This window comes from Canis lupus, chromosome 8 (assembly GCF_003254725.2).
Source record: "Canis lupus dingo isolate Sandy chromosome 8, ASM325472v2, whole genome shotgun sequence".
NCBI classification, from domain to species: domain Eukaryota; kingdom Metazoa; phylum Chordata; class Mammalia; order Carnivora; family Canidae; genus Canis; species Canis lupus.
Window position 1 is genome coordinate 33,958,318 of NC_064250.1, and position 13,709 is coordinate 33,972,026.

Here is a 13,709-nt window from a genome sequence, read left to right on the forward strand (position 1 = left end):
CCTCACTCAACAAGTATGATTATGAGCCAGCTATTCATTACAAGAATAAATGACAATAAACAACTCTTGATATTGAGATAGTGGCACTTTTTTTTTTCTTTTTACTGTTAGGAGAAATTATTACAGAAATCAAGACTCTCAGTTTTGGTAGAATTTTATAATAACATCAACAACATATAATAGGTGTCATCTGTGTATATTTCCTATATGTGATATACTTATGCTAAGATCCATAATCAACCCAACTAGGTAGATAATATTCTCATTTTCTAACTGAGGAACCTGAGGCTCAGAGAGGTTACATACTTGGCCCAAGGATATGTACATAGTACATGGCAGAGCTTTGGGAATCAAATGTAGTCCAATTCTGAAAGCAAAGGCTATACTCTTAAACATTATCCTGTATCTCCTTCCTTGATAATTTTTTAAAAATAGGACATATAATTTCTGATAGTTCTTACCGGTTTTAGTATCTGAAGACATATCCTAGTAGAAGAGTCTGAAAAAGTTGGAAGGTGGGGAAAGAAATGTTTGCTATGGGCTTTAGTCCTTACTAATAATATGTCATTGACATATTATTAGACATATTATTATTGATTGACAAATCATTGACATTGATTTGTCAGTGAACCTTTCTGAATCTTGACTTCCTCATTAGTAAGCATAAGTTGATCTCTGAGATCCCTTATTGCTCTCTCACTGTAATATGTGAGCAGTACTTTTTCTTTTCAGCAAAAGGTCTCCCTGCCTAAAAATATTTTTAAATATTTAAAATATTTTTAAACAGGAATATCCTGTTCCTGTGCTAACAGGTACGATTTTTTGTAAGTTGGGAAAAGCTAGAAAATTATCACAAGCTACAAAATAAAACTTATTTACATATATTGTCTCTGTTAATGATCATAAGAAACCCATGAGATAGAAGAGGAAATTGAAGCACAAAATGGTAATACTCCACAAAGTGTTTTTTTTTAAGATTGATTGATTGATTGATTGATTAATGAGAGACAGAGAGAGAGAGAGAGAGAGAGAGGCATAGGTAGAGGGAGAAGTAGGCTCCCTACGGGGAGCCTGATGCAGGACTCCATCCCAGGACCCCAGGACCATGTCCTGAGCTGGAAGGCAGATGCTCAACCACTGAGCCACCCAGGTGTCCCAAGTGGTGGTATTTCTCCTAGGCCTTACAGCTAATTTCTGTTGGCACTGTGATTTGCATTCAGGCAGTTTAGCTTCCACACCTGTGCTCTTAACTACTAGCTTAAAGCTGACTCTCTACTTTAGTGTCTGGCTGTCAATTACTTGGAAACTTTTTCTTACCTTACATACTACAGTGTAGAATGAATAGAAAAAAAGTGTGCATTATCCAGATGACCAATGACCTATAAAAGATCACAGAGTAGTGTATCCATTTGATATAATGGTTTCAGAAACATCAGTCAGCTGGATATTTCTTGAGCAACCATACTTAAAGGACTGAATTAGGCATCTTAGGGAAAAATAGGGAAGAATAATGGAGGGAAACCTTTTGTTTTTAGATTTTATTTTTGAATAATCTCTACATCCAACATGCGCTCGAACTCACAACCCTGAGATCAAGAGTCACATCCTCTACCCACTGAGCCAGCCAACCACCCTATTGTCCTTTATGAAAATCTAGCGTGGCAGTAAATCACTTCAGCCTATGAAATGGCTTACTGAAGGCGCATCTTAAAAATAACAGATTTAGCATATTATTTCAAGTTAGCTGTTTTTACTACTAATGCAGCTTTGTTGGATATAAAGATAAGACTGAAGTATGCTTTGGTTTGGATTAATAAAATAGTTGTCACTTTTTGAGTTAAAATTCATTGTTTTAATAAAGCAGAAATAAGCTGTTGTGTTTTTTAAAAGCCATTGTTTTTGAAAGCTTCAATACTTTTATTAAGGAAAAAAATCTGAGTATTAGAGAAAAATACTCATTTTTTATTCCAAAAATGTAATTTTGTATAAAATTCACATTTAGGTTATGAATTTATTTTTTATTTATTTATTTATTTATTTATTTATTTATTTATTTATTTATTTATTTATTTATTTATTTTTAGAGATTTTATTTATTTATTCATGAGAGACACAGAGAGAGAGAGAGGCAGAGACACAGGGAGAGGGAGAAGCAGGCTCCATGCAGGGAGCCTGATGTAGGACTCAATCCCGGGACTACAGGATCAAGCCCTGGGCCGAAGGCAGGTGCTACACTGCTGAGCCACCCAGGGGTCCCCTATTTATTTGTTTTTAAAGATTTTATTTATTTATTCATGAGAGACACAGAGAGGCAGAGACATAGGCAGAGGGAGAAGCAGGCTCCGTGCAGGAAGCCTGATGTGAGACTCGATTCTGTGACTCCAGGATCACACCCTGAGCCAAAGGCAGATGCTCAGCCACTGAGCCACCCAGGTGTCCCTAGACTGTTATGAATTTAGCAGAGTGTTTCATTATAGCAGCAAGTCCCATTATGGGATACACCCCCATTGGAGTGTGGGCCTATTAGAATGGAAGGGAGCCCTTGTTAGTTTGAAAAAGCCCCGAAAGTGGTTGAGACTTTTCCCTCTCCCCTACCCCAACCCTCTGTTGAAAATCACTGGTTTAGAGAAAGGTTTTGCAGCTCCTTTCTCCAAAGCCAGCCAGGTATAATATAAAGTACCTTCTTAAAGAGAATTTAAAAAGGAGGCAACAGAACAGGAAGAGGCAGAGAGAAGTTACCAAGAGTTGAAGAAGAATTCAAGTTCCAGGATGGAAACTTTAACAGCTAGAAGTGGTATGCTGTTAAAAGAGAACTCAATTAATGATTAGTCTTTAAACCCTCATATTTGAAGTGGAACAGGCACATTAATTGGAAGATCTGCTCACTGCTGTCAGTCTGCTCTGTGTTAATTTTATCTTTATAATTAAACAGAATTAAGACAATGTCTTACTCTTTGTGGCCTTTACAACACCTCATTTAAATCATGATGGACACATAATTTTTTTTTTTAATTGAATACTAGCTAGACCTAAGGTAGGTTTTCTTTTTCTATTCTTAGTTTCCACCCAGTTTTGTTTAATATGAAAGGGGATGACATTGCTTATTTCTTACCATAACACAATAGGTAAGTTTAAATTCTGGTCTTTGAAGTAATCACTTCAGAACAGACTGTCACTTAATTTTACTTGCTACAAAAAAAAAAGAAAAGAAAACGTTCTTCACTGAAAGGGGCCTCTGAAATGGTACTGATTGATACTGTTGTGTTCACCTTTATATATATAGATGCCGTGTAGAATCAGAAAGGTCGCTGTAATAGAGCTAAGCAGAAACCTTTCCCTCTCTTACTCTCAAACATAGAGACAGGGCAGGAAGTGAACACAGTGTCTCATATAGTAACATAGTAAGCAGTTGTAATGAATTTAAAGATTTTTTAAAAAAACAATATCAAAGTTAAATATTTTGGTCTACTTGCAGATTGTCAATATATAATAAGTTGTATTTGCCCTTTTTTTAATAATAAATTTATTTTTTATTGGTGTTCAGTTTGCCAACATACAGAATAACACCCAGTGCTCATCCCGTCAAGTGCCCCCCTCAGTGCCCGTCACCCATTGTATTTGCCCTTAATCTTACCTTTATAAAACTATATTCTGAAACTATTTTTAAAGCTTTTTTCTTCATTAACCTGTATTACACTTAATTATTTAACATGTTTAATATTTAGGTTTCTGACAGTGTGATTACAATAGCTTAACATGAATGTTTGTCATCAGTGAAAACCTATTGCTCAGTTAAATGATGATGCAATGCTAAAAATCATGTCACTTAAATATCCTTCCAAATGCATCTGAAATTTGTGTGAAATAATGGTAACTTGAGAAAAGCCTGATTTTTATTTTAGAGAAACAAAAAATACTGATGTTATCATCCTACACATTTTTTTCCAAATCATTCTGCCCTAAGAATTTGTTTGAAACAAGGAATGTTGACAGTTATTGATTGCCTGCATTTCAGAGCACAGATTGACAGCCTGCCATTAACATGGGCATATGCCTTTGGTGCCCAGCGTATCCTGTTAGCCGGAGGACTACATGGGCTATAGATTTCTTTCTTCAGTTATTTAACTTTTCTCTACTTCATAATTCTCTAGCCAGAAAGAGGTTTTCCCAGCCTGTTTCAGTTTAATATTAAAATGTGGCTTTGGTTTAACAGTGTTATGCTCTTCTGTGTTCTCTGACAACTTTATTGGTTGCTTCACATAGATTGTGTTGGGTAATATGCCCCAGTCTGGCCTAGGGTGAAGTGAAATTCTAAACTTCTGTAATGATTAAATCCTTAAGTAAGAAAATCTGTAAAAACTTTTAACCTTGGAAGAAATGGTCCATGAGTTTCTTTTATTTAACACAAATTGCAAATTTTCTAATGATTGTTTCCCCCTTCCCTTAATTTTTGATTCATAAAGATAATAATCCATTGGGTCAAGTATTTTCCTATTGATAGTCATTAAAATTCAGCTGTTTAACTCCTTTATATTAAGGCCATTGGATCAGGCTTCCAGTATACTTGGTTTTATGAGCCTAACTATGGGAGTGCATATAGTTTATGTTCTTTTTAGTGAATAGGAATGAATCATGGTTATTTCTAGGCTTTACTGATTTTCTTACAAAAAAAAATTCAGTGTAGCTTCATCAGGTGATATGGATCAGACACAAATTGAACTCGATCTGTATCTTGCATCTGTATGTACAGGTGAGATTTTACTATAAAAGTTGTTGAGGGGTGCCTGGCTGGCTCATTCGGCAGAGCACATGACTCTTGATCTTAGGGTCGTGAGTTTGAGCCCTACCTTAGGCATGGAGCCTACTTAAAAAAAATGTTGAGCTTGCAGGTACTTAGATTTTTCATTTTCTTATAATTTCTCTTAATAATCACCACAGTAGAGATATTAATTATACTTTTTAAATTCTTCTAAAATATCTATAAACTTACCCAGATAATAGAACTCCATGCACTAAACCCCCCAAAAAGCACAAGTTAGGGAACAGAAAAAAATGTTTCATTTCCCTTTGGAAAGTTTATAAAATGTTGAATTAAAAGGCTGCAGGTGTGGTATTCAGAGCACTGAGGATAGTACTCAAGATAATTCCATCTGGGGGAGGTTATTTGTTGGGACAGGACAGTGTTTAAACTTTGAAGTCAGTTTTAAACAAAGTGAAGCAGCTGGAACCTGGCATAAGAAGAAACAAACCTTTCACATTAACTATTGCTTTTTAGAGGAAAAAGAATTGGAGTTGTTTTTACAGGTGCCAATACATTTATTCTTCCTATAGGAACTGCTTTATTTTTATCCTAAATTACACATTTCAAAATAAGCATTTGTCAACTTGTTTTAAAAACAGAAGCAATAGTAAACTTAAGAAATGCAGTAGGATTTATATGTCTAAAACATTATGAAATGAGACTATAGTAACATTTTATTTTTTATAGTAACATTTTAAATCACCCTTTAAACATGGAAAAGGAAAGAAATATTTAATAGTGACTAATCTAGAGAGCAGAGGTAAATAAAATATTGCATACTGTATTTGACATCAAATGACTGGGCACCTTCTTCATCAAAACTTGTAGTATTCTCAAACACTGAAGCTATGATGTTGCAAAATCTGCAGAGCTGGGTTAAGTATGTGAGGAGAATTGAATACAGCAGGATAGTTTAGCAGCTGCTTAAACAAGGAATTCAAGCAAGGGTAGATGAGCCTAGGGTGGACAGGAAAAATGCTTCAAGAACTCAATAAAATACAGCTGAAATACTGTAACATTTTCACAGACAGCTGGGAAGCAACTGCATTGCTGGAACTCAGGGCTGATTTTAAAGACAGGGTCTGGTCAGCTAGAATCTAAGCAGGCTGTTAGCTGTGAGAAACCACAGACTCTTGAGGTGGAAGCAAATCAGCTTGGTTCAGCAATCCTTTCAAGGCCCTCTGTGTGCTTACCATTATGCTAACACTTTGTAGAATGCAGAGGTAAATCAGACAAAGTCACTGTCCTCCTGCAGCACATATTTAACAGGAACAGACCTTCAGGCAAATAATGATAGAGATGATAAGGTCACAGATACTTACTGTGTACCTACTGTCGTAGTCAGGCAGCAAAGATACTAAGTCCCAGTCTGTGCTCTTAAGGAATATCTTGTTCAGAGCAAGTGACAGACACATAAACAAATAATTACAATGCAGTTTGGTAAGTGCAAATTACCAAATCACCCTTGGAGAGAATAGGGCATCCACAGTTGACAGGACAGGAATTCCTGTATTTCACCACTGCTGCTGGAAGAACAGCTCAAAGAATCTGATTCACTTGCATGTAATGGCTGGGCTATCCTTTAAGGCAGTGATTCTTAAATATTTGACCCCTTTTAGAGCACCAAAAGCTATAACCATCTGTCTCCCTCCCAGAGTGTACTTGGATGAAAATAATTTGCATAATTTTCCAGGGCATTCACAGATCTCTGGCCATTCATCCGTATGGCCTGAGTTAAGATTCTTCTTGTACATGGATTCAAGATGATTACATTTGTTTCATTTTCAACTTTATTTTTAAATTTGTAGTTTATAAGAAACCAATCTTTATTTTCATGTAGAAAAACTTAAATTCAAGCAATTTAAAGTCTTTCAACTATCTGTTCATCCACTCAGAAGAATGCCACAAATTCACACATATCACGTGTGCCTCATGTGTTACTTAATCTGAATGAAGAGTTTGAGATGCTGTACTCTTCTGTGAAGCTATGGAGGAAACTTTTTCTTCTTTGCTCTGCTTGTCTCATGTTGTTTTAGGAGAGAATGTTTTGTTTGGATTCCTTTCGGTTTGCAAATAACAGAGAGAATAGTGAGTTACCAAGTGTTTGAGGATTAGAATCAGAATCTGAAACCTCATGAGAAATACATTATCTAAATTTAAAAAACTTTTACAAAGTTATGCATATTTTTAGAAATATAATAACAATATACAGGGAAGGTCTAAGTTAAAAATCCCATATTGTTACTTGTATTCTTTAGAATAAATTAGTTTAAGTTTTCTGTTCCTTAGTACTATAAATCCAACATCAAACATAAAATTTCTTTATGAATTTTAAATATTTTTAAAGCAAAAAAAAAAAGATTTTGAAACATCTAAAACAGATACTAAAATATCTTAGGAAGTTTCAAATACATGGTCTGACTCAGGCATCCCAGCTTAAATGTATACCAAGTTAAATGATGTACTGCACACCTACGGAATCAAGTAGTCTCTTTTTAAAAAAAAAAAACAACTCTGAAAACAGCTGTTGAAACAATTACATCATAGAGTAATGACATGACTGGAAATTTAAAAAGTCAAACTTTAAAAGCATCAAACTACATTTAATATAGGCAGAAAATTGATGTTTGCTTTAATGATGATTTATTAAGATATGATGTCTTTTTTCTTTTTTTTTTTTTTTGATGTCTTTTTTCTTTAAAAAAAAAAAAAAACCTAGACTCTGTGAGGACTGTAACTAAATATGAAGGTTACTCTTTTTGCCTGGTAACACTCATTTGCCTGATTTTTAAAAATATTCCGTCTAAAAACTTCTCTTTTAGAGTTTGAAATGACTGTTCACAAAAAAAGTAAATGAACACTTCTAAAAGGCTTCCCCAGGGCAGCCCAAGTGGCTCAGCGGTTTAGCGCCGCCTTCATCCCAGGGCGTGATCCTGGAGTCTCCGGATCGAGTCCCACGTCAGGCTCCCTGCGTGGAGCCTGCTTCTCCCTCTTCCTATGTCTCTGCCTCTCTCTTTCTGTGTGTGTCTCTCATGAATAAATAAATAAAATCTTTAAAAAATGTATTTTTTAAAAAAGGCTTCTCCAGATCCACATTTACAAACACCTTTTGATTCATTTTATTGACTTAACTCATCAACTGAAACATAATTACTTGAGTTAAAATAGCTTAACTATTTGGAGGCCTTCTAGACCTGTGGGGGTTTTTTCCTTAGTGTATTTCAGTGAAACATTCTTACCCCTCTCTAAGGCAGACTGTCTTTTGCAGCTCATTCTCAGGGTCACTGCCTCTTGGGATAGTTCCTTTCCAGTTACCTAAAAGTAAGACTAATCTGTTTTGAGTACTTTCTGTAGTGCCAGAACTATACAGCATACTGCATATGCATTATCCCATTTAATCCTCAAAAAACCTGAGGAAGGTACTCATCTTTATTTTAAGGATGAGAAAACTAGGATTTGCAGAAGTTACACAGCTTTCCTAAAATCTCTCATCACTCACTATCTTACCCCTTACCTATTTTTCTTTGTAAGTACTTACTACCTCCTGACATAAGTTTGTTTTCCTTACTTGTTTGTCATTTACCCTATACTCAGCTGGAATATGGTAGCAGTGGAATCAGAGCCTTTGTTTTCCTCACTGCTGATATCTTCAAAATCTGGAACAGTGCCTGGCACATAGTAGGTGCTTAGTTGATATTTGCTGAGTGGCTAGATAAATGATCTCAACTCTGCTTTGTTCCAGAAGCCTCACACTGACAGTTTGGATGGGACTGTTCCCAAGTGACTGGACAGTAAATCTCACTTGGACCTTAGACTTGGCCTATCATAAAGGAACTTGAGCTGCAACATCATTACAGTTCCTCTCCTACCTACCCTTACCATTGCATATTACATGAATGGAATTTATCTTAACCACCTTTTAAAGTAATATATATATTTTTTTTATTTTGGGTAATGGAGGTACTTGGTATAATGCAAAAAAGCAGTGAGTTGTCTCAGTGCTACTAGTTATGAATTAGACGAATTGTACTAGACTTTTATTTTTTTTTAACCATCTGTTACCTTGTGTGACTCTTCACTCTTGGGTCTGTTCCTACTTACCTCCCTTTCCCCTTTTGTTTTTCTTTATTTTGTCTTCATTCACCTTTCTTTGTCCTTATATTTTTGTCATCAATTCTCTTCTCAGCCTCTTTCTTCTCCCTAGCTGATCACTGTTCTCACTACTCTATTATATCTGTATAGATAACTGCTATTTTTTTCTCTAAAACTGCCTTACAGTCTCTGACACCTTTAATTCCAGTTGTCTGATGGAAAAGTCCATTCACATGTCTTGTAGGCATTCACCTTCATCAGGTATAAAACTGATCCCAGTATCTCTACACCTCTTTATACCCCCATAGCCTCAGGCTTGTGTTCTTATTACTGCCTAATCAGTTAACTAACCCTGTAATTTCAGAGCGATACTCAATTCTTTATAAGTTCTGATAAGCCTTCCCCCAAAATATCTTGAGTCTGTTTCCACTGGTAAGGATCATCAGTTCTTACATGGACCATTTGCATAGACCTCACTCCTCTCTCCTTATTTTGCACACTGCTATTGCAATTCTCTTTTCTAAAATACATTTGGTTATCTTACTCCTCTGTTCAGAATCTTTTGTGACTCATCATCGTTGACAGAACTTGACCCTGACCTTCCTTTATAGCCTTCTCTCTCACCATTCCTCTAAGCCAATCAATCAGTACTTTGATATCAGAAGAGAGTTCCTTTGGGATGCCCAGGTGGCTCAGCGGTTGAGCATCTGCCTTCAGCTCAGGTCACGATCCCGGAGTACTGGGATTGAGTCCTACATCGGGCTCCCTGCATGGAGTCTGCTTCTCCCTTTGCCTATGTCTCTGTCTCTGTCTCTCTCTCTCATGAATAAATAAATAAAATCTTAAAAAAAAAAAAAAAGAACGGAGTTCCTTTAACATACTGACTTAAAAACAAAACCCAAACATACTGACTTTATATTGACTTTATTTTGTTGTTCTTTTCGCTCATCACCTTCCACACCTTTTCAATCCTACTTCAACTGGTATTTCCATTTCATTAAAACTAAGTATTGCTGTATACGTCTATCTCTGCTCCTAGGTTATGAGCTTCTTGAGGATAAGGATTTTTTCTTTTCCATCTGTGAATTTCTCAACATCTTAGCTCCATACCTACAGTAGGCTTGTAGGGATGTTTAGGTAGTGAGAATATGCTTTTGAAAAGCCTATTTTAATGTCTCTGTGCCTCAGTCACCTTGTCTGTCTCCCAGAATTACTGTCAGGATGAGGTAAGGTGATGTGGAAAAGGTCTTTGCAAAATTTTGAATTGCTGTATAAATATAAAGCACTATGAGAAATAGCATAACTTTGCAGTGATAGAATTTAATATGTTCTCTGAGACTTGTAAATTTCTTTGAAATAAAAAAAAAGTTATAGCTCTTATTACATCATTGAGCAATTTAGTCAGTAATTTAATGTTACATATAAAGAAGTTTTGTGACATGAGATAAGACAGAGAAGAAGAATATCTGGTATCAGTGTGGGTTTTGACAAGCAGGCAATTAACTAAAGGAATGAAAATTTTCTTGATAATTAGGGGAAGGTAACATTGAACTTTTATGGATTGAAAATTAGTTTTGCTCTTGGCCTTAGTTATACTCTATGTTAGTTTTTACTTTATTGATGAGTAAGCTCTAATCTTGTATACTTTTATGGTTATTTTGTGTGCTCTGTATTGTGACTTTGTAAAATGACAGAATATTTAAATAACACTTATGTCCTATAAAGATCTTTTTTAGGGCAGCCTGGGTGGCTCAGTGGTTTAGCACTGCCTTCAGCCCAGGGCCTGATCCTGGAGAGCTGGGATCAAGTCCCTCATCAGGCTTCCTGCAGGGAGTCTGCTTCTCCCTCTGCCTTTGTCTCTGCTAATTTTAGTTTTTATCATATCTTGACAGAGCTAAATTTCAAAAAGTCTTATTTAAAATATTTATTCTATTCAAATTGACATAAGACTTGTTTTCTTCTTAAAAGATTATAGTGTGGTATTCTAGTTTGTGATATGCTATAATGTTGCCAAATCTTATTACCTGTCCCTCTTTTATTAAAGAAAATAAATCAACACAAGTAACAAAGAGGAATGGTATAATATTAAAAGTCTTTGTAAGACTTCCTAATGTGAAAGGAATTTGGCTTTTACAAATATTATGATCATCTTGGACAGCTGTGATTGAGTCATCATTGAAATCCCCAAAATAGTCTACTTTTACTGTAGTTCTTATAAAAATGTAATGGAGAATTCCACTTTATTACCGTGAAAACTACTTGAAAAATATAAAAGAGTTTTAGAAAAATTACTATGGCTATTGACTCAGGGATCTCTTTAAGATTGTTAAAGATAATTTGTTTTTAAGATGCTTATTATCCTTATGTATATATAGTAAACCCATAAAATTTGAAACAGGGATTTTTGTAGTCTTAATACCAAGTTGGCATTCTTCATATTCTTAGGCGGAATGCTTTAAAACTTAAAGAAGTGAATTAGGGTATAGGCAGATAGGTTACATTTATGATCAACTCAGGATTTTTTTTTAAAACATATTAATGAATTCTTCATCCCAGACTGTGTTGCCTCTGCCACTATTAGCTAGCTTCTCTATTGCCTCCCACTACTCTCAATCCATGGATTGGACATTTTTTTTTTCTGTTTTTTGTTAAGTGTAGAGATCATGAAGAAAAGTCTGTTTTACAGAGAAAAATACTTTCCAAAGTCAAGTGTCAATGATATTTGAATGATCCTGTTATGGTTTTTCCCTTTAAAATTGCTTCCCTGCTATCAGTTCTGTTAACCAATAGCATAGTACTCTTAGGCACTCAGAAATGAGCATTAATTAATAAAAAAAAAATAAATAAATAAAAATTAAAATAAAAAAAAGAAATGAGCATTAATGACATAATCCTGAGTTAAGCATCCATTTTGTAGGAATAGGATAAAGAGTAAAATGCCTTGGTAACCTTTGACTTCAGATGGTTTTCACGCAGTTCATATCTTTCCACTTAAAAAAAAATCATGTTCTTTTTGTAACTTAATAGCAAACCCTTATTTTAGGGCTATTCCAGTGTGTTTTTAAATTGGACTTAGCTGTTCATTTGATAATGGTAATGATAGTAGTGATAATACTATACTAAACAGTACCATTTAGTGGTACTGATAATTCTCAGTTTTTGAGCACTTACTAAGTACTAAGCTCTGTTGTCAAATTCTTTACCAATACTACTTTATCCTCATTACACTCTGCAAGGTAGGTACTATTAACCCATTTAACATGGAAGGACTGAAATTTTGAGTGACGAAACAATTTGTCACACAGTAAGTGGATAAGTTTGGGTTTCAGAGACTAGGCTCTTACCCTACGTGGTCTTACCTGGCATTTGTCATTTGTACTACAACTTTTGGCACTTGTTATTGTCTTAGTCCACTCAGGCTACCATAACAAAATACCACCAAGTGGGTGACTTATAAACTGCAGACATTTTATTTCTTATGGTTCTGGAGGCTAGAAGCCCAAAATCAAATCGCCTCTTCCTGGTTCACAGCCATCGCCTTCTCGCTATGTCTTCACATGGTGGAAGGGGCTAACAAGCTCTCTGAGGGACCTCTTTTATAAATCTCAGTCATGAGGGCTCCACTCTAAGCACCTCCCAAAGGCCCCATTTCCTAATACTATCACATGAGGCATTAAGATTTTGACATATGAATGTTGGGCGGGACATAAATGTTCAGAACATAACATACTTTACTTTTAAAATAAAAGTCTATAATTGTCTAGGATAGGAGTGAACTTATCTCTGACAAGTTCTGAGCTCTGAGCTCCTTGAGAAAGGAAATGACCTCACCTGCAATACTTGTTTTGATTCCCCCATATTATGTAAGAAAACTTAAATGTATGTAAATACTCAGGATATGCTTGTTTAGCTGAATGCGTTTCTCCTTTTTTACAGGTGGTAAAGCAGTACCACTTACCACTTCAGAGCCGTCACCTGCCATGATGTCTGTGACGCTGCCCTCAGTGAAACTGGAGAAGTGTTCTCAATCCCCAAGCATTAGCACCGTCCAGGAAGACATAGAGTCCTCAGGAACAGACACCTTCTGAAAGGGAAGGGAGAGCCAGCATAATATGTGTGCCACTGGTTTTGAAGTCATTTTTCTCTGGTATAAAACCATGTCTCAGACAATTTTGGGTTTTGAGCATATTCTGAAAAATAATTTCTAAATTTTTATGAAAGTAAAAAGCATAATTTGGATAGTTAGGTAAAATTTTTAAATAAAATAATTTAAAGACCAATCATCTTGAGTCTGAATTATTTCTTAGAATCCTGAGGCAGCATAGAGGAGTGGAAAGGGCATGACTTTTGGCATCTGAAAATTTATTCTACGGATATAATTGCCTGTAGTTATGAAATGATGTTGGTCAAGGCTATTCATTTCAAATATTTGGCAGTAATATAACACCTATCAATAAGGGACTGACTGAAAAAGTGATGGTATATCTATACAATGGAATGCTATGTAGTACAAAAAAGAATTGTAAAATATTTGTGTCAATGTGGAATTGTCTCTGAGAAATATCGTTAAAATGAAAAAAGCCATGGGCAACATAGCTCCCATCATTTACAATGGGAGGAGGAACCCAATATGTGGTGTGTACACATACATACACTTACAGACATGTATTTGTGTAGGTATGCGTTAAATATCTTTGGAAGGATAAATGAGAAACTGCTAAGTTTGTCTCTGGGGATGGAGATCAAGTGGCTGGGTGATAGGAGTCAAGTAGACTGAAATCACTGTGTATTTGAACTTCAGGGTGACAGGAAAAAA

General features: G+C 35.5%; 1 protein-coding gene across 7 annotated transcripts in view; it reads left to right on the forward strand.

The window, feature by feature from the left end:
• The window catches only part of KIAA0586 (KIAA0586 ortholog), a 109,150-nt gene extending 95,977 nt beyond the window's left edge, over positions 1-13,173 (forward strand). For 6 of the 7 annotated variants that reach the window (XM_025444069.3, XM_025444070.3, XM_025444071.3 and 3 more), the window contains one exon: positions 12,830-13,173. In XM_025444069.3, coding sequence (XP_025299854.1) covers positions 12,830-12,981 — 152 coding nt within the window. In that variant the 3' untranslated portion in view covers positions 12,982-13,173. The remainder of the gene's footprint in view (positions 1-12,829) is intronic. The other variant, XR_003135409.3, reaches the window with a different exon arrangement.
• The last annotated feature ends 536 nt before the right edge of the window (positions 13,174-13,709 follow it).